Source organism: Sebastes umbrosus, chromosome 22 (genome assembly GCF_015220745.1).
Source record: "Sebastes umbrosus isolate fSebUmb1 chromosome 22, fSebUmb1.pri, whole genome shotgun sequence".
Taxonomy (NCBI): domain Eukaryota; kingdom Metazoa; phylum Chordata; class Actinopteri; order Perciformes; family Sebastidae; genus Sebastes; species Sebastes umbrosus.
In genome coordinates, this window is record NC_051290.1 from 16,966,480 (window position 1) to 16,988,464 (window position 21,985).

At 39.1% G+C, this 21,985-nt stretch overlaps 1 protein-coding gene across 6 annotated transcripts in view; it reads right to left on the reverse strand.

The window, feature by feature from the left end:
* Nucleotides 1–4,357: 4,357 nt before the first annotated feature.
* elavl2 (ELAV like neuron-specific RNA binding protein 2) overlaps nucleotides 4,358–21,985 on the reverse strand; it is a 37,249-nt gene continuing 19,621 nt past the window's right edge. For 3 of the 6 annotated variants that reach the window (XM_037759284.1, XM_037759283.1, XM_037759282.1), the window contains exons 2-8: nucleotides 21,819–21,909; nucleotides 20,430–20,673; nucleotides 15,193–15,296; nucleotides 12,163–12,316; nucleotides 9,944–10,169; nucleotides 9,182–9,220; nucleotides 4,358–7,008 (exon numbers count right to left, since the gene is read on the reverse strand). In XM_037759284.1, the coding sequence (XP_037615212.1) occupies nucleotides 6,678–7,008; nucleotides 9,182–9,220; nucleotides 9,944–10,169; nucleotides 12,163–12,316; nucleotides 15,193–15,296; nucleotides 20,430–20,673; nucleotides 21,819–21,890 (1,170 nt within the window). In that variant the 5' untranslated portion in view covers nucleotides 21,891–21,909 and the 3' untranslated portion in view covers nucleotides 4,358–6,677. The remainder of the gene's footprint in view (nucleotides 7,009–9,181; nucleotides 9,221–9,943; nucleotides 10,170–12,162; nucleotides 12,317–15,192; nucleotides 15,297–20,429; nucleotides 20,674–21,818; nucleotides 21,910–21,985) is intronic. The other 3 variants (XM_037759287.1, XM_037759286.1, XM_037759288.1) reach the window with 2 other exon arrangements.

Sequence of the window (21,985 nt, forward strand, 5' to 3'; positions counted from 1 at the left end):
TTAGCCAAAGGGTAACAGATAAACAGATGAAATAATTAGCCAAAAGTAACGGATAAACAGATGAAATAGCAAAAAATAACAGATAAACAGATTAATTAGTTAGCGAAAAGTAACAGATAAACAGTTGGAAAGTTAGTCAAAAGTGACAGATAAACAGATGAAATAGCGAAAGGTAACGGATAAAGAAGATGAAATAGTTATCCAAAGGTAACAAATAAACGGTAGCTATGATGGATAATGAAATAGTTAACTAAATGTAATGGATAAATGGCTGTTGGACATACTTCTGCCATTCAAAGTTGTGGTAGTACAATTGCAAACTTGACCAAACTGACCTAAACACTGACATTTTCATTGTATAATAACAATATTCACTTTTATATAATTCATAGTGCCAAATAACATCTGGTTTAAGATCAACAATGAATGAGCACATTTAGAACATGACAGGTTGTGGAAGTACTTGAGTTCATCCGACAGCGCTGTGGGGGATGTGTAATACAAAAGGTTGGGAACCAGTGTAGTAGACAGACCAGATGGTGCAATAGCAAGGTGATTACTTTATCTCACTTAATGGTCTGGGTGAGTTTTGATTTGGCTCTTTTCATCACACCACAATTTAAAATTTTAGCCTTTGCATAGGAAGCACAGAGACGTCACTCAGGATAAAACGGTGTCCCCTTCAAAGTTAAAAGCTCATCTTTGTCCCTTGTACTTCATTTTGTGATCTGAATGACTGCTTGTCCAAAGCATTCAAAAAGGAGTCAAAGTAATTTTCAAGCACCAGTCAAAACCCTGATGATTCAGCGCGCTAATAGAGGAAACCCACTGACTGAAAATCTGTTTCTTTACGTCAAGGATGTGACATCAACTGACACCAACTCATCTGTGATGGCCATTAACTGCTGAAGCCTAATCCTATTAGCTAGCAGCATGTAATCACAACATATAGCTCGAGGATGCCCAATCACATAATGTGTCTGCCACGATAAGACCACTTTCAGCTGGGAGGAGAGCCTCGAGCATGCCAGATAAGAACTAAACATGCTGTCACTCAGCCAAAGCTCCTCACATCAATATCGGTTTCCAGTAAAGGACAACAAACCAAAGAAGTGCCACGCAACCTTAACATTGACATACGGGATGCTTTTAAACTGTAAAAATTACTCCTTTCATAGTAAAAACTGCTGTCAGGAAAGATTATTTCTGGTCTAACATGCAGGCTAATGGAACAGTAAAATCAGACTCTGAAAGCTTTTTAAGCAGCGCACAGATTAGCCTCCTTATCTTCTGCTAGCCAAACAGAGTGCCAGAACGACTACATGATGCAGCATGCCATAAATATTGTTTTCACTAAACTGAGTGACGTGCTGGAACTTTTTTTTTTTTTTTTTTTTTTACCCAAACAGTAAATGCTTTGAAGAAGCTTTCTTTACAAAAAAGGCAGTGTGGTTTCTTCAGCGGCGCCCATCTGCGTCCTTGCAATGCCCCTAAAATGACAGTCGGGCAGCATGAGGTGGCTGCGCAGTAGGGAAGCGCACTTCAAAGCAGGCCATTTCATCTTCAGCGAGGCTGTCTGCCTCAAGTGGAGCATGAGATAAAAAAAAAAAGAAAAAAAAGAAGGGGGGAAAAAAAAGAAAAGAAAAATCAATTCTCTATGTCAGGCTTTTTCCTTCAAGCCTTGTGCTGCTCTTTGACGGTGCATTCAAGCCGGCACCTTTATCCTCAATGTCGTGCAACTTTACACCAGAAAGTATTAATCGACAAGTGTAGCAAACATGACCACCATGACTACCAACACTCATTCATCACTACAACAACAAGACTATTCAAATACTATACTAATAGTACAAACTGATTTGACCAAAATGTAGCTTATAGTATCCGAGCAAAATCTCCAGTATGCCAAAAATACCCGGATGTCATACTGATTCGGAAAAAATCTCCAGTATGTATCAGACCAGTCTACCTCGTCTACTGTATCCCACAATGCAAAGCGTTGGAACGGTACAGGCTATGGTTACAACAACAAAAGCCAAAAACGGCACGTGTTTCATATTTTTCGTAGCCATTTCTTCACTAAATTCAATTTTGAAAATTTTTGAGGCAAGAAATCAACCGTGTAGATTTTGAGTATTGGCAGTTTTCCGATATTAGATGACGAATTGACCATTTGCGCCGACGTTTTCGGAGTTGAGAAGCTCCACAAACTGCCGTGACAGCTAGCTAGCGCCTGCCGGGAGTCGCTACCAGCCAGCTGGCCATTCACATTCACAGACCGCTATGAGCTGGCTGGAGCTCACTCAAGAGGCTTTTTAACAACACAAATCTACATTATCAAATTAACGGGAAGCTGTGGTCATCTGCTGTTTTGGAGTTGAAAAGCTCCACAATCGCACGCGGGTGTAGCTCGCTGGAGAGCCGGCCAGTGACGCTCACAGACCGGCTACAGAGCAGCGGCGAGGGAAGAGGCGAGGGAAAGAGCAGCCTCTGACGGGGCAGAGAGATACCTGCTGAGACAACATGACCCTTTTTGACATTACTGTAATATTTGTAGGGTAATCATTCCACTATTTTGTTTCTGTAACTGAAAAAGCAGTTTGAGTAAATTTTGTTGAGTAATGTTTTATATGTACTGTCTCCCCTCGTTGAGGATCCCGTTTGTCTTATTTCGCCATGAGAAAATAAATTGTTGGTTGTGGAGCTGAACCATGCAGTATCATATAAAGTCCAGTGCTTTAAGAGCTTGTTTAAAGGCTAAAGCTTGGTTTAGCATACTGCAAATTAAAACGCTTTAACTGTTTCATACTGCATACTACTGAGGAACAGTGTGCAGTATGTACTGCATACTGCGTTCGCCAGTAGTATGTAGTAGGCGTTGTCGAAAACAGCCCAGGTCAAAGGTTGGTCCGTGTGTGGCGAGTGTGCTAAATTGTAGCCAAATTGTTAAACTGATTTTCAGTGGTGTCTATAATGTGAATTCCTGGATATTAAATGTTCTGATCTGCTAATTTCTGTAGAGGCCCCAGTAATATTTGTTGTTAAAGTGAACTGAAGTTGCATATCACATGACCTGGATAATTGAGGACTGCTTGAATTTAAACAATTCAACATTATAATCTTGCTATTTGCAACAATTTGTTGTTCTGGATCTACAGTGTTAGTGTCCTATTTCAGTCAAATGGCAACGCACAGTAGACGGGCAATGGTTTGCGTTACTTTGTTAAACCAACAAGACCGAGGTTACATCCCATGACATTAAGAACATGCCAGCAGTTGCAGAATTTATTCATAGACAAACTCAAACCCTTACTTCCACTCGACAACTTTACTGTTAATTTCTTCTCTGCTCCGATCGCCGACACCTGTCTGCTCCGAGTTCATCCACTGTCGCTTCTATCGCTCGACCGCACACACACACTCGCTACGCACACACTACATTATCAAACTGTGTCAAAACCTACAAATATAGGATTGAAACACACACAGGAAAATATAAATAGATACAGAACTTGCAATATTTTAGAGCTCCTCCTAAAATGTTCAATGCAGCTTTCTGGGCTTTATTGAGGAAGTCGCTCAGATGATTGATAGCGAAGGCAAAGACATTACCAGCAGAAACACTGCCACGCTTATTCATGTGGGGAAACACCAACTCGACTAGGAAATGGTGTAACTTCATCACTCACTCAGAGGCAGGCATTTGTGTTTACAGGGCTGGCTGGTTCTAAACATCTTAAAACAAAAAGTATGAGATGTCAATAATTCACAAAGAAAAAAGGAAAGTCACTATTATGAATGATTAGGTATTGCACTGTCTAGAACAAGGAAAGTCAGTACAGCGTAATTTAGCATTTAAATATATACATTAAAGGAATAGTTTGACATTTTGTGAAATAGACTTATTCACTTGATTTCCAAAAGTTAGAGAAGATTGATACCTCGTGTCTACCAAACAGTTAAGCTCAGCATAAAGAGGAATAGCAATGGGAGACCACTCCAAATAGTAAAAACACTGCTTACCAGCACCTCTAAAGCTCACTCAGGAAAATGTTATACCACTTTTGTTTTAACCCTAAAAAAAACAAAGTGTAAACATGACAATTTATGGTTTTACAGGGGGTCAAGTGGACAACAAGACTCCAGTGAAGGAGAGTGATTTTCTTTTGAGAGCAAAGCAATTAGATTAATTAAATAAAATGATAATGGGTGTGATTTCTGCTTAAATTAACATAGGTGTAAAGTTCATTTCAATTAAACAAGACAGAATGGTGAGAAAAATCTGAATTGCGAACAATTTTAGATGATAAATTGGCAAAACCATTTTATGAGTAATGATGGGATCCATTCACAAATCTGCATTGCCCTTCAACTTATTTATTGATGTACTGAACATGGAAAAAATCCAAAGTATCCAAACACAAAGTAAATAACATGTACATCCTTTTAAATACTCAACAAAAGATATTCTATTCCAAAAAACGCTGTGAACCAAGTCAGACTATACAACTTCAAATAAATAATCATTCTTATATTAAGAATTGAGATAAGAGGGGTGGGAGGGAACAATTTTTCATGCCGGACCATCAGCACAATTTGTCAAGACCAAATCATCATGAAGAAGTTACAAAAAGAAAAAAGGAATATTTTCAACAATGACAGGTCAGGCATGAAAAATTTAGTCTCGACCCCACAGCAGCAAGTTTTCACAACTCAGCTAGACTTAAATTTAACTTTTACAAGTAACACAAAGAAGGAATAGATAAACAAGAAAAAGCAGTTGCAAAGATAATTATATAATGCATAGCACACTGCTCATTTAAGGGGAAGCATGACTAGTAATTGGTTTAAATACCAAGCAGGATGCAGGTGCAGTATTAAGTGCATCTAAGGCTCGACTGGCCTCCGTTTGTTTGTTCTAGATTACTGAGATGTTGTTCGACAAACTCTTGCAACCAATTTTGCTATCGTTAATGGAACTGCTTCACTGACCTTCCCCCAAAGTGAATAAAGCAATATACACCTTTTTACGATTTTAAAGACAGGTTATATGCATTACGTATATATATGAGTATGAAAAAAAACAAAAACTAATCAAATAGTTCAAAACTGTGGTTTTATATCCATTCTTTACCACATAAATATATATCTATAATGTTTATATATAAAAAACAAAAACATGTCTATAGTTTCTTAATACCTTTTTTTTACGAAGCAAGACTATCTACAGACCAAACAACCAACAAATTTGATGCACGTAATGCTAGTCCATGGGACAACAAATCAAGTAGTTCAACTGAAGGGAAACTGAAATTTAAAGGTTAATATCCAAAATGAAAATACCTTACATACTCCATAAAAAGAAAAACGATATATAGAATATCACACTTTCCGATGAAGTCCAAACTAGAACCAAAAGAAGTCTGCCAAATACTCAACATAAAAAAGGACTTATTTACATAGCTCAAAGCTCAGGAATAATCCGTTCTATTCTTCAGACTAGTTTTTCTTAAGCTGCTGCCTTCATTGGCTTGTCCTCAATCTTTCATACAAAGTATGTAAAAACCGTTATTGGTCGATATTAAGACAAAATCAGTTTAATGATATATCGTAGGTACACCACAAAACACCATGAGCTCCGTCTGAAGGGAATCCTTTAGGAAGAACTGATTTTTTATCCCCCATTTACCTTTTAAGATTTCTCCACGTTATAATTTTGCATGCACTTTTTGCGAATAAACCTTTGTATTTTTGTCCGTTTCCAAATCAAATCGGAAAGCGAGTTGCTAGTAGTGTAACAACCAGGATGACGGGGGGACCCACAGATGATTTTACAAATGAAACCAGCACTGCCATTGATTCTATAATCTAAAGATAATACAAAGATCTCAAAAGGTATCTTTTACGTCATAAATCTCGCCAGAAATTTCAACCACTGCAAACTTTCCTGTAAAGTTCAAAAGCTCACAAGGTGTCATATGAAGATATTTTTCAAAGTATCCAAGTCAAAATATTTTGTTCCAGGTCCAGTAAAAAGTTTCTCCAAATTTTTCTTTTTATAAAAATAGATGCTTTTTAAACCCACATCAAAGAGGTTCTTAGCTCTTTGGCAAGGTACTGCTTTAAGAATTTTTTTTTTGTCTTTTATCCGTTAAGTTTACAATAAGCAACATTATGCAGCCAACCAATAACCAACTCATATTACAATGAACGGAATACTTACAAAATCAACAAAACCGCAAATAGTTCAAAATAAGTACTTGCTAACCACTGAAGGCATAACGCACCTAAGGCAAATCAGGACACAGAGAAATACAAAGAAAATCACTACACATAACCTTACAAGACTTACTGTTTCAAAGCAGATGTGCAACAAAATGACAAAACCTATAGTAACGTTTTAAATGGTCCATCTGTAAAGACAGCGATTCAACATCACAGGCATTAAAACCTGCAGTATTTTTTTTCCTGTTTTAAAGTATATTGAGAAGATTCAAAGCGTAGCAATGAAAAGAAGAAAAAAAAAAAAAATCACATTGTTGGACGCTAAATTTTGTTTTTCTTCGTAACACCGATTTACAAAGCTGTTTTTACTAATGTAGAAAGTTACGGTCAATGCGCTTCCATTTTCTGTTTCCATTTTCTGCTGAGTTTTCTAGAAACAATCTCAGTGGGTATTAGGCTTTGTGTGTTTTGTTGGTTTTGAACGAGACTTGCAGCACTCTGTCCCCGAGGCGGTATCCATTCAAGCTGGCGATGGCCACGGCTGCCTCGTCGTAGTTAGTCATGGTGACAAAACCAAATCCTTTGCACTTGTTTGTGTTGAAGTCGCGAATAACCTTGACGTTTGTGACGGCACCAAACGGCCCAAACATCTGCCAAAGGATGCTCTCATCTGCATCTGGAGCCAGGTTGTAGACGAAGATACACCAGCCAGTGCCTGCGTGCCCCGGGATGTTGATGCCAGCCAAGCTGGTCACCCCGTCAATGGCCATGGGGGAGAACCTGCTGTAAAAGACAAAGTAACATGGTTCAAGGCAAGAGCCAAAATGAGGACAGAATGGGCCTTTTGAGAAGACAAGAGATTGGGCCAATGAGCCTAACAGAATCTGACAAGTCTCTGCAGAGATCAGCAGTAGCCATGCTTCATTCTGAGCAGTGTTTACACCCTCCTTTCATTTCAGAAACCGTGTTTTCATAAATCATTAGTTGTTCAGGTTATTCTTTCATAAGTAAATATTCTTCAGCTGGATAAAAAGTCGGCTCCGTAAAAAAGGAAAAAGCTGAGCTGTCATTCTGACTGAGCAGCAAAAGGTGCAGCACACAGACAGGTCAACATGCATGCACAGACTGTTATCTCATATTAGAGTTGGAGATTATAAAGCCAGCATAACACACTTCTCAGAAATTGTAGCTGCTTTTTGAGCTCACCATGCGCCTACAGAGACAGGACCACAGAGTTATTTACTCAAAAACAAAAAACAAGCAAATTGTAATGGTAAATCAGTACCATATTAAAGTTGGAGCTTGTGCCAAGACTGGAATGAAAAGGCACGCAAAAGCCCTGGCTTTTGGTAAATGTGGTTTTGCAGTTTGAAGAAACAAAATTCAAAGTGCATGGAAAGCCTATGAATTATTGCAGCAGGTGTCACATAAGATTAGCTGCTCCAGTTGGCCTCTCAGGGAACATCCACCATGACAGGTGTGCTCCCAGCATCAAGGACACGCAGAGAGATTTGGCAACGAAGACGTCAGCCAACGAGCAGGGCAGAAGAGAAATCGCAAGTCTATTGTCGCCAGTGATGGGCCTTTGAGCTTTCAGGGGATTGGACTTCAATCATACTTGAGGAAGGCATTCTTATAAAACTGAACTTAGACAAACCGGTATCCTGACGAATCCTGAAAGACGTCTGACGCAACAAAGTTTAAAACAGGACAGGGCTGTCCATAATAGATCAAGGTAAGAGTATGGAGCTCAGAATACAAGTATGCAATTTTGTGCAATAGCAAGTAACACATTGTAAAATTCTGTCCTTTGTTATGTAGACAAGCAGTGTAGACTTTAATCTAGAGATGTTGTGACATTATGTCAAGAATAAAGCACTTCACTGCATCAGCGTCACTGACCTCATCCTATACAGTCGATAACCTCATTTTAGAGAGGCGCATCAAATTAAGTCAGTCAAAATTAAGTTTAAAGTGCAAATGATTGAACTGGCTCACATTTAATTTACAGAACTGTACATAAGGAAATAAAGTGTATGTTGCAGAGTCTGGCCAATATGACAGAAGGCCATCATCATGGCCACTAATCACAAACAGTATTATCTTATGTAAGCAGGTATGCTTGAGGTAATTTACAAAGTCTTTGTTCAGCAGCACAGTCCAGACTCTGCAGCTGAATAAATTTGAACTGCAGACTCAGTTACCCATCTACTGGTGGCTGAGTGCTTAAGAGTGCCACCTCCTATTCAGAAGGTCCTGGGCTTGAATGCCACTGGGGCCTTGTTGTTCTCCCTGTGCATACTAGGTCAAGCAGTTACAATGGGCTCAGTGTAGGAAAAACGCACCTATGTTGCACAAGCATAACTCAACATATAACGCTGAGAAACCACTTTCACATGATTTATACTTAAACTGAAAGTGTGTTGACCCATTTACATCACCCAAATCAGTGCCATCCCCAGGAATCCAGCTCTACTGTACTGTGGCAGAGGGAAAGTGAGTGTCCCGGGGGAGGGGAGCAGGTAGTCTCTAGTGACACCCATCCCTAGTGTCTGCCTATGAGCATGTGCAACTGTGGTCGTCCCTTCCCTATTCGTAACATACACAAGTCTACCTTTGTGCATCTTGCACACATGCTAAATATTTACATTATCACTTGCTGTTGAGACAAACAGCCTGATTCACTCACACCGACTGGATTATGTATATATTTGTTTGTAGAGGGGAGCACTAATGCATGCACACAAAAGCATTTTTCTTTGATCAACAATCTCATATTGAATCAGTGCTACCTTATGCAGTGTTAACTACCTACGCAATGTTGCCAAGAGCTCATGCAGGGAAAAATAAACATAAGGGAAAAAAAAGGCATCCCATCACCGATCATGTTAGGTCTGAATTTCCCTCAGGATCAATTAAAGCAGACTATGAGATCTAAAAGAGACAATCAATTTACCTTTTCACTCCATAGGCCATGTTCAGCAGATTGTCCAACCTAAAAAAAGACCAACACACACATTATTGTCAATATAAAGAAAGCTTTTTATGAGGTTGATGATGCATTTTGACAGGATGACAGATGAGTAATATGTCTGATATCATAATAAAGTCAGTTGTTCCACTCAAGTGAATCATCATGTTCTTATTAACCTGTTGACTGAACTCGTTTATCAATATTCAGCCTACACAATAGAGCCAACGGGGAGACATTTTGTTCATATAGAAAGTGCATGTTATGCTGGAAAAACTGCAGCTTTCACAGCATATAACTTCACAATATTCAATTCCCACATATTTTTTGCATGCAGAAGCATTGAGGTCATTCAGTGGACTGAAAAGCAAATTCATTTATGGATTCATTTTCACATTTATGGCCACTAACTGGGCAAAACTTTCAGACCACCTATTGATTTTTCCACCAGAGTATTGCTCATCTCATTTTCATATTTTGTCGAAATCTGCTCAAACCCAATTGTGTCACAGGCCTACTTCTGCAACAGGAGGAACACAGCAAAGTTGAAAATGTGAATATGGGGAGGAATTATTCTGTCCAGAGTATTGAGCTCCATCACAGAATATTTCTAAAAGTACTGCTGTGAGACAATTTAAATGCTAATTTCAAATAGCCTCAGAGGGTCAACAGACTCAAAATCACTAGCAGTATTAAATAGGCTTGGCTCTAATCAGATTTATTTATTTTTTGATGTGCCCCTTTTACCTGAAACGTTGTGCCTGCTGTGCGAGGGGTCCTGGGTACCTTCGATTGGGTGACTGATACAGCTGGGACAGCAGTGCCTGGCTGGTCTTCTGGCTCGGGTTGTTCGCAAACTTGACCGTAATGGGTTCGGTGGCACCTGGTGGCTTCTGACAGTTAAGACCCTTGATGGCCTCCTCAGCCTCAACTCGCCGATCAAAACGAATGAAACCAACTCCTCTGGAAACGCCTGAGGAGAGGACATTAACATAAGATTAGTCATATGCTGAGTTACTCTTGACAGTCATGAAAACATGCAGTACTGACAGCATGAACTTCACCGACACAGCTTAAACAGTAGTTTAGGGGTAAAAAAAACCAAAACAGTTTATTGGAGTATATTTCCACATTACAAATTTAAAACTGATTGAAACTGATGAGCTGATTAATACAATAATGGTATAGATGTTAGTTGTACCAGGCATACAGTACAATTCTAAAAATCTAATTTTGAGGTATATGAACAAACGTATACATTCCTATTAAAGGGAGCATTTTGTTCATTTCTTAGTCAATAATTAAAAATCCAAGCCCATTTCACTTGAATTATTACAAACATTGCTTACATGGCGAAGGAAATGTGTTCAGAAATACTGCAAATACCGAAACACATACAAGAGGAAGAAGTACAAACATTAATAGTGACCCATTCCAAATCAAGGAAAGCTGCAAATACCAAAAGCACAAGAGAAATGTGTAACAAGAGAGTAAACATGGGGGAGGAGAAAAAGTGGACTTGTTTCAACTGAGCACCAGCAACAATAGAAAGCTTCCCCATCACGGGCATTGGCAGGCAGCAGGGAGAAAGACCAAGACCGAAGATCGTGACATGCACAGACTATCCAGGACGGCAGAAAGAGGTGAAGAAGAAACAAGAAGTAAGAAACAATGTTTATCTAAACACCACCGTAACTCAAACTTTACAGACAGGTAGAGTAGCATTACATTAACTGCTGCTAGTAATTTATTTGTGAAGTGATAGCAAGTTAGCATTATCTACAGTACTACTTTATTTTAGCTTTACTTAGCTAGTTTACTTAGCTAGCTATTTTGAGCAAACAGATTGTAGCCAACAGATCTTATATGTTAATTTAAACATTAGTCCTTTAACTTATTTACCTCTTACTGCCCTCTTGGGACATCCATGCATGTCTTTTCGCTCTTGGTCTTGTTTCTTCCTGCTGCCTGCCAATCAGCCTTGAGCATCAGTATCTTTGCCAAGTCAAAAAGAGGTCCATCGCCCTAGTACCCCGATGTTACTTGTGGTACTACGTCTTGCTGCGCATTTCTTATTTTGACATTTGTTCGTTTGTTGTTCAGAAGTGCATTTCTCTTATGGTTTGTGCTTAAGCATTTTGTATGCATTCCAGTGTTTTAATATGGATTGCATTTCCTTTTGTTTGTGCTTTATTTCTTTTATGAGTTTTTATGAGAGACACTTTATTCAAAAGGCATCAGGAAGCACGGGTACCTTTTTATAAAGTGACAGTCTTAGTTTGTGAGAAATAGCAGGTTGCAATCCTGCTTTGGATTTTAGTGATTGGGTTTCCCCTTTTCTTACAGTTGGATCACAGATGGTTCCTTACACTAAAATAAAAGGGAAAGAATTCTCCAGATAAAAATGGTTTTGTGTTTTAAAAATAAAGAGAACCATTCCCATAATGCATACCTGAAGGAATATCATATGTTTCAACAGCACACAGGGGCAAAACCATTGGGAAATGTGTTTCATAAGGGTTCTGCCTCCACATGGCAGTCGAGAAATAGAGATTATAACTGCTCTAAATGCATTTAATTTCTTGCCACGAAACAGGCATTGCATGTACACCTCGGGGATGGGAAGAGAACGAGGGAGAAAGCAAGAGAAGGTAAGCGCAGGCAGAAGGGAGATTGGAGGGAAAAGAAATTATGAGGCATTGAGTCCCGCTACTTAACACCCATTTCATATTCTATTCATCTATGCATATTTATGAACACCTCTAGTGGAAAATTGCAGTTTTGGGGACCTCATACCACCACCACCACCACCTCTGATGCATTTCTCAGGTCTGGCTGTGTCATTTTGCTAGGGAATCACTGGGGGAAGGAGGGGAAGAAAAAAAAGAAAAGAAGCAAAGTAGAAATGAACAAAAAGAGGGGTGGGTGTGGGGGTGTGGGGGGGGCAGCTGTCATGTCCTACTCACCAGTCACCTGGTCCACCAGAATGCGTGAGGTAATAATGCGTCCATACTGAGAGAAGAGCTGCTCCAGTTCTTTCTGAGTCATGGTTTTTGGCAAGCCACTGACGTACAAATTTGCATCTCTGATGGAGGCGGAGCTTGGACGCGCATAGGAAACCTGCAGACAGAGACAGCTCACATGACCACCGTTGCATTACAGTCTTTAAGCACACCCAGTAATGAACTCGTATACCTCTAATACAAATCAGGGTAGGCTATTCATCACTTTTTATGTTACATTTGTTCAAATGAACAGAAGCAGAGGAGCAGATGCTGTGACCCATTTTTAGCGGAGAGAAAGCAAACTAACTCGTAATTAACCGACTGAGTTTTCTTTAAATATGCTCATGCTACAGAGCCCACTTGTCACGGTGTATGTGATATATATATTGCATTGCTAATGCAATCACAAAAAAATGCTTAGTTCAAATGTTTGTACCATACTTCAGTACTCGGTTTCTGTTTTCTACTAAATTTGCTCAAATAAAGCCTGCATTATGACTTACAAGAGAACAGCTCTAAAGGTGTGTTCAGACTAAATGACACAAATATTGACTTCAATTCATCACAATTATGCAAATCAGACAGATTTACTGCAGGTAGCTCGACTTGAGGCAAAACCCGTCAATTTGAAAATGTTTCAACTTGAAAGTTCTTGCTTATCCCAAAGCTGTGAGACTCCATGACTGTATAGACAAGAGGAAAAGGAGAGGGTCTGGATATGCAAATTGAGTTCCTGGTACGAATTGAGATCAGTCTAAGTTGAAGCACACACAGCTGGTGCCTGCGGCAGCAAACATCTCTGCCGACATTGGCTGTTTGTGGCTAATAAACAGACTAAAAAAAAAAATCACTGCACAACAATTAAATTAGCTGAAAGCAAAATAAAAATGTGCTTCCTGTTCAGTCTGAACACAACTGAAGAGAACCACATTAATTTGTCAGAGTGGACTAAACAGTGCCAGATTTTTATGGAGCATTAAGGTGATACAATAAATATGCATTTGGCTCATACCTGTGCTCTTACAAATCAACAGTAAAATATACAGTAAATCTGTATTCATCCCATTGCTCTGCCAGGTTTTCTCCATTATGATTGCTTTTATAACCCTTTGGGTCCTACAACAATAGGGTAATGCAATACAATAATGTGTCTGCTCCATAGTCTGTTTGTCAACCTATATATTGACTCTCACCGGCTAAATGGACAGTGACGAATCAGTCTGTCAAGAATAAAGTTAAACTTGCACCATTTTCTGTCCAACTCAGTTGGAACCCTGACAGAGATGGATGCAGCATCAGGCCTGTCTCGACAGCTCTCATTTAAAAAATAAATTGATAATTTCTATAGACAACAGAGCAGCGTGGCTGCCTATTAAAACTAATCTTGCCCATTCCCGTCTCTAAAGTCAGATATTTGGACAGCCCCCAGCACCAGGCTAGATAAATATGCAGCATAAATCAACATTTGTCCATAAACACAGCCGAGTAATAGAAAACAGAGGGGGACAAGAGAGTCATCTACTAGGTCCTGTCGATCAATACGTCATTACACCCCTGAGTAGTCATAAATTCTTTTTTTTCAGTGCACCATCCCATTTTCAGTCATGTAGACATTTATACAATGACATGCAGAAGGAACCCATACAGCCTACATTTAGGAGCTGGTGTGTAAGAATGGCTTGAGGATGGTTTGGTGGAGGACTAAATGAAAGAATCACATAGAGAGAGAAGAGAAAGAAACAGTGCAGTCAAGAATCTGCTGTATCTTGCTATTCACTGTCTGGTGGCTCCGGGTTGGTGCAACTTGACTGTCAATTACCTGAATAGCACCACAGGCTCCACAGCTGTATTTAATTACAATGTCAGACGTGTTAAATGGTCCTATACCAAGTCATTCTAATCTTATGCAATGGATTATATGAAAAAAAATCACTCACTTTAATTAAACCTTCAAAAAAGAATTCCTTTTTGTGCTCTAAGATCGATAAGAATTCCACTTGGTCACCCCATCTCAAAACGTGCCCTGTTCCTGCCCCGAAGGGAAAGCTCACAAAGTGAACATGAAAGCTGAAGCTCCCTGCCCACAGCCAGGCGACTCCCTCGCTTCTCCTCATCCCTGCCTCCCAGTCTCACCTTCACACTTCATTTGATGCTAATATTTGCAAAGTTTATTCCTCTACCTCACTGGGGTTTATTTGCACTTGACGGAGCAGCTAGAGAATTTTGGATGTGTGATGAAAAAAAAAAAAAAAACTACCCATGTTCTACTTTCACAGGTATGGACTGAGAAAGATGTGTTCAGTTTGATTCATGAGAATAAAGAGGTATGGCTCATAACATGCCTCATTTTCAATTGTAATATTTAAGTGTTAAATACAGCAATAATCAAGCGTACAAAACACAGATTTGGTGCTATTCAAACATGAATTTTCTATCACAAAATGTGTTTTTGCCCACAGACATTTTCATGAATACACCTCTGCCCGATGTGAGAAGGGATCTGGCTAGCTCCTTGTAAAACCACTGTGAAAAAATATCACATCTAATAATCTGGCTCCACCATCCACAAATCCTGCAGCACTATATGAAGCAAATGAGTTTTTCCACCACCACATTGAGTGCTACATTGCCTGATGAATGCTAATGGCAGCCACCTCCCTGTAAAGGCATACAGCAGTGCTACAGCACATGCAACCATAGAAACAGTTCTGCTCTACTTGAGGCCCAGGCAAAGCCGCATGTGCCCAGATTAACAATAGGCTCTCCCTTTCCACCCCACATTTCTCCAGCCTCATTATGCTTCGACTCCAACCCAGAGAGCTAGACATGAACGGCATATCTTGGATTTTTGCAGCCAGTCTTGAATGGTAACAGATTTCTGTGAGTTGAATATGACCGTCTGATTTGGTAGCTTATTGGAGATATGAACATGGCAATGTCTGTTAGCGATATATATATAAAAAAAAAAAAAAATCATGCATGACGTCTTACCTTGATGGTTTTGGTCTGAAGTCTCAAGCCATTTAAGGTATTGATGGCTTTTTCTGCGTCCTTCGGGTCCACGTAATTCACAAATCCATATCCTAGGCTCTGCCCTGAAATCACAACACCAGAAAATACATAAAGCGTTACACTTAATAGAAAGTGAGAGGTGACTGCTGAATACAAACATCTGGTAATATATTACAACTAAATATGGACAAAACTGTCTTGTGAATCGTGGTGAATGGCGACAATGCAGCTTTACTCAAAAAATTATGTATCTGTAATACTAGCATATAGATGAACAGTCTTTAGTTCTAATTTGGCAGCGCATGAACAAACACAGGAGGTCAGAGGCTCATTTCCAATATCTATTTAGCTTACAACCTATAGTAAATTCTCAAACCAACTCTTTGACAAACATGTCTTAAATTAAAAACGACAGGCAATTGCTCTGCTTTCACACCAACTCATCTCTGACACAGTGCAGTAGCCGCCGAGGCTCAATGTGTTCCCCTCCCTCTACAGTTTATCTCTAAAATGTACAATAGATTGACACCCACTCTTTATGTGCACAGAGGCAATTCAATTTCCTCCACCCACACTGCTGGGTCTCTCTGCAATTCCACTGCCGGTCAAGTTCACCAGCTCGAGCAGCTTCAGCATATTAATGCAGAGCATAAACAACTTGAATTGTATCAAACTTTATATGAGATTAAATCTGGTTAATATTTTCCCATAGCGCACCATCACATTTAAAGCACAAGACATGTTCAGAGAGGTGATTGAGAGTATATGTGTGTTGTGATGTGAAATCCACAAGAGAGGTCCAGACTTGTCCATCACTTACATAAATCACAAACATTTGTTTTTTTAAATCAAGACTTTAAATTCAAATAAGTTCAACAACTTTTACAATCTACAGACCGTCAAACTATGAAATATGTATACATTTAACAAAGTATGTTAAAATAAGACCACATTGCAGTATTAGTAAGGAAAATACAGACAACCAACTGTCAAAATATTGCTTGCAGCATTGCTTTCAATTTAGCTTTACTGTACATCTGAACACCCTATATGCATCCAAACTGGCATTATCTGTCTCACCACCATGAGTCACTGGTCTCATGGGTTGTTTTGCTGTGATCACGTGAAGTTCATAAACTTAATTTCACCTTACATATTAGGGACTGTTATAGCCAGGAGAAACATGCCGAGCCTTTGAAATGAGCTGGTGAAATGACACTTTTACTTAAGCCTTGCGGGCAAACCGCCTGCCTCACTGTGTTCTACTGTTCATGCTGCATGTGGGCACGCTCTTCCCTTATAGTCATGTCTTCCTATGGAACGTTTAAGTAGCTGCTACATCCGCCTGGGGGGCCTTAAACATGTTCTTATAACAAACAACTTGCTCACTTTCAGCTGTCATTAAAGGAGTAGAGGAGACATGCTGGGATGCACTTTCAAACAGAGAGCTGCACCCAGCTTCCAGTAAAAGACTAGTGCTGCCCATAGTGGGAGGAAAATGACACAAAGACTAAGCTGCTGCAGCAGCAGCAGCAGCAGCAGCAGCCAAGGCGAGAACATTTAAAGCAAAGAGGAAGCATACATCTCTCTGGTGATTACTTAACATCTGATGTAGCACCAGTACACAGATGTAGGCTGGCTTAAATCCATTGCCACAGGGCCAAGGGAGAGACAAAAGCAACACAGTCTGGAGGGGATAGGGTTTTATGTAGAGCCGAGATTGAAATCAGAGCATCGTTCCTGAGAAATGACTTGGAGGCTTTGAATAACATTAAGGGCCTAATTTTTCCCCCAACTGAGTTTGAAGTCAGTTTTTCCCACCCCAATTCAAGTTTTTATCAGTTAAAAATAATAAAAGAAATACTAGCTGAACTGCTTAATTTATAATAGCCTGCTGGATAGTTACTGTTGATGGAAAAAAGCTGATCAATCCATTATCAATCCACTTGTATAATCAAATGGATGCTTTATAAATGCACTGCTCAACAGCAGGGATCAATCCCCTTTTCAGACTCAGACCTGGGATTTAAAATAGCAGATTTTTGCAAATGTGACCAAATGACTGTAACTGAAATTCTGACACATACTAAATACATTTTGCAGTAGCACATCAAGCAATAATGGGCACAGTGAAAGTTTAGCTCCTTCAGAGCAAGCATCGGAACAGCTGTTAGGTTTTAGACAAACAAGTTTGAATTAGTTAATGTCAGTGCTTGCTTATACATTTACCCCAAAAGAAATTTGCCTTCCTTAAGTGTCCTGTTTGGAAAGTATCTACTGCCAACCGGAGAGCTAAGAACTCACCCTTTCCAGCTGGCTACATTTGTATTTCTTTAATAAAAAGGCAATTTGTTTTTATATGGCTAATTACTCCTAATCAGATCACCACTGGTGCTAAGAGCCTTTGGAATTGTGCCGTAAACAGACCCCCATCTACACACTTAGTTTCACTAAAGATGCCGGTGCAACTGTCATCCCTAATCCAATCTAACACAAGCTCTCATTCTGAAAACAAAGTGAAGCTTGTGTAATTTATATACTCTAAATCACTTGTTTCTCTTTGTAAAAAGGTATAAGCTAGAAATTAACATGACACATTCAAGTTTTCACAGATGTGTACAACTTCCATACACTCGAATACAAGATAAATATGACTGCAATGCTAAACACAGATGATCTAGCAACCAGTTTTATTCAACTCAACAGTTGGGATTTACTGCAACAGGATAACGCAGAGGACAAGTGAAATAAACAACCGACATACAATTACTATACCATCCAAGACCGCAAGGGAACATCCCTTAGAGGTTACTCTCAAAAAGAACTGTTGACTTGAAAAACAAATACTAATTTTAATGTCTTCGGTGGCAAATATCTCTGACTTAATATAATTTAACTTAGATTGGTCTAGAAAAACAAGACGATACTGTACAATGTGAGACATTCCTATGATTCTCAATCATTACAAAGGAAATCTTCCTTCAATTTTTGGGGATCAAACCACAGTGGCCCTGTCCGCAGACAACATATAATCTAGTTAGACATGCATTAGATTTCCAGACATTATGAAAAATCTAAAAATCTAAACCAACACTAAAGGAGACTAAGTCTACAAGTTCAAGCAGTCTGGTTGGATCTATTCTTTTTTCTGCTTTTAATGAAAACATTTATATCACCCATGTCTACAAAGTAACAAGAAGGCATATGTCACCACAGAGGAGCCCGTGCTATGGTAAAATGTTTGTTTATCCATTAATGTTTTTATTAATTTAATTTACAGGTCACCTAAAAGACCAAACTTGACTGAGCCATCAGGGGGCCAACAACAAATAGTTTCCTTGGTCAAACCACAAAAAGGTTCACTTATGTTACATGTTCAATCTGAATCTACATTTCCACTGCCCCACTTTATGGGGACATGTAGTATCGCCTTAAGTTCTTTTCACTCAAGGGGCAGGCTGATTTCAAACAACTTGTTTCACTTATTTCCTTGCACTTAAATTACTTGGAGTGCTATGTTCACACTTGCTCCACTAAATATGCAACCCATCAAGCATGTTTATGTTCAATCACCCAAGCAGACTGTGCTCGACACTGATTTTAAACGAGGATCACTTGTCAATTCAGCTCAAACCATTTCACACATCAACAATCAAATGCCTGTCTTGTATGCATGGCTACATAAGGGCATTTATTCCACGCAAGACTACACACTTGACAATTTTCATCATCGCTGCGTGCCAAAAGTCTAAATTCAGTAAATACATAATGAGAGCCCCTTATGCCTTCCATCCCCACAAATACAGCAACCTTGGTTTGTGGTCTACCACTTACTGCCATTTGGTTTCAGCGACATAAAATATGAAAGCTTTGATTCTGTATATAGAGAATTTATACAGTGCCACTCCAACTGAGCCACCACTTGGTTCTATCTTTAAAAAAAAGTTATTTACTACAAATGCTTCTGTAATAAAAATGTTTGTTAGAGAAAACCTAAAAGAAGACAGTATAGCGTGGTTACAGAAGCAAGCAGAGAGACAGTTCAAACATACTTGGAGCACTTGACATTTTTAGCAGCTACAAGGAACAGCAGCCAGCGACCATGCAAAGCCAGACATGTGAATACTGGTCAGCTATACATAAGCATTTTGAAATATTAAACATTATTAATATTTCAAAGCCATATGCGGCTAGGCGCACATCTTCCATGTTAATTTAATGAAGGTGACTACCTCGGAGTCTCTAAATATAATCCATAATTATTAAAGTTCTAGCCTCTTAGTTCAACAGTGCTTCTCAATAAGCCTCATTTCAATGGAAAGATCTGTTCACTCAAGTAACGCTGTTGATGTTTCAGGACCAAATGCAAATGTAACAGATGTGTGTATACATCATCATGTGCCGGACCATCCGACTGCATTATAAGAAGCAGATGGACGAAGGTCTAAGTAACCTTGATCAAAACAGCAAGCAGTAAGAATCCAGCAGCTTTAGCCATTATCTACCTGCTCACATCACACTGGTGCAGCTGCATTCCTCCCATTAAAACAACCTGAAATAATTGTCAAGTCTTCTACCTGGCCAAATATAAGGAATGTAAAAATGCAATTCAATTTGAGTGTCTCTTGAAATTCCTGTAGTAAAGAACCAAGGAAATACCCTCTGAGTAGAAAGTATTCAATAGTATCCCTTTCAATTTCCTGAGGGCCTGTTTTTTTTTTTTAAATGTCATTTTGCTAGTGGCACTAGTATTATCCTACATATTAAGGCAGTATCTATATAGCAATTAAAATCAGTCCTTGTGTCGCTGCTTGGTAGGTTTTATAATTGCTACTATATGTAAAGACATTGCCTGATATTTTCCATAATGAAATGCACAATGATTGGCTGACTTTCAAAACAAAGGCCTCTGCATTTATTGGGGGTAAAAAGCTCCATAATGTATGATGGTATATATGTCAACTATACAAAGAGGAAGTCACATATTGTCCATGCATAAACAGAAAAGCGTATGACATGAACAATCTTGCTAGTCAATGCTGATGTTCTTATTGTACTTTCAACTTACATTAAATATATTGTATATAAAATTGATATCAAATTGTGTGCCAATTTAATGGCAATATGAATGCACATACTTGCAGCCAATAAGTTCTTAGCACATATTATCTATTGGGTGCGTGCGATTAACCAGCCATAGCAATGAAAACAGTTACCTGTTATTTTGTCTCGGACTAGTTTACAGGACTCGATTTCTCCGATGCTCCCAAACAAACTCTTCAGCTCCTCCTGGGTCATGTTCTGAGGCAGATAGTTGACTATCAAGTTAGTTTTACTGTCCTCTATGCTCCCCGACTCTACAGGCGAGGAGCAGTTGTTTGAGATTGTTGAAGGACCGTTGCTTGTGTTGTTGCAAGTTGGCCCATTAGACAGCTGTGTTTCCATGGCAGCAATTACCTGCTGAAGAAAGAAAAAAAAAAATCAAGTCAAAACCACATGCAAATGCAGACAAAAACACCAAAATACCAACAGATAGTTGAAAAGGGACACTCTTCACACATTGAAACATTGGTTTGTTGGAATACTGACTAATTAAAATATATACATATTTATAAAAAATGAATAACCTAAACACAAATAATCATTAAGACAACTAGGTTGCGGGGAAGACACAAGTCAAAGGTACAGACTGTTGCAAAATTATTCATGCTGTTTTTTTTATTGTGCATTAACATAAATTAGTGTAGCATAGTAGAAATAACATTCCAGGCCATTACATTTTTAGAAAGTAGAAGCCGTGATGTGTGTGCAATTATGTTAATGTGTGTCTTTAGCATAAATGTGAAATGTTAGATCTAACAGTGCTACCACAGGTGGGAAGAAAAAGACTGCACAATGAATTCCCTCTTTGCTATTCATGATTGCTGCTATTGTTTCTGGGCAAACAGGAGAGACTTTCTACTGAGAAAGTAATGTGACGGTCTATTAATCTGTCAGAAGCTCAACAATTGATAAAACAATATTCTAGTTGGTAAGTGGCATGTTTAAACATATCTTTCAAGGTTAAATGTGGCGACAAGAGTGAATCATTTAATTCTGCAAAATAAACTAGATACAGTATGCAAAGCTTATAGTTGCACCAAATCTGCAGCCGTCGGTACGTTAGCAGGCCTTAAATAATATGGGAATCAGTTAAGGCAACAAGTTACTGTATGAAGATCCATCCTTTGTTAACACATTCACCATGACTAGAAAGCAGGTCAGTGTAATCACACGACTATGCATATTATTCTTAGGCATCACATTTTGACTAATTTGTGCAGAGGCCATAAAGCCACCATTTCAAGTAATTTAATGAGATAAACATATCAGAGTAGACAGTTGCAGACAGGTTTAGACCATACCAATATAGTCAAACATTAACAACTTGGGTGCTTTTCTTACACAACACCCCAAAGTGTCTGAATTCCAAATTGGACAGGTGATTAATTTGATTTGAGTGTCAAAATATGACTGAGAGTTCACGTCATTGGTATGGCCTGAGCGCTGAGACAGAAAGCAGGCCATCTGGCCAAATTGTTTTTAAGAAGAGAAGTGCCACAGACCCCAGTCCAAGGCTCAGGCGCCCACGAACCACTTCTAAGCAGAGAAGCCACATCGCACAGTCTGACTGCCATGTTAGTTTGGAGTTGCCGTCTGAAAATGTGGACACAAAAAGTACTTCATGTTAGATCAGCAAGAACAAAAGCAACAGTCAGAGGTGATCACATGT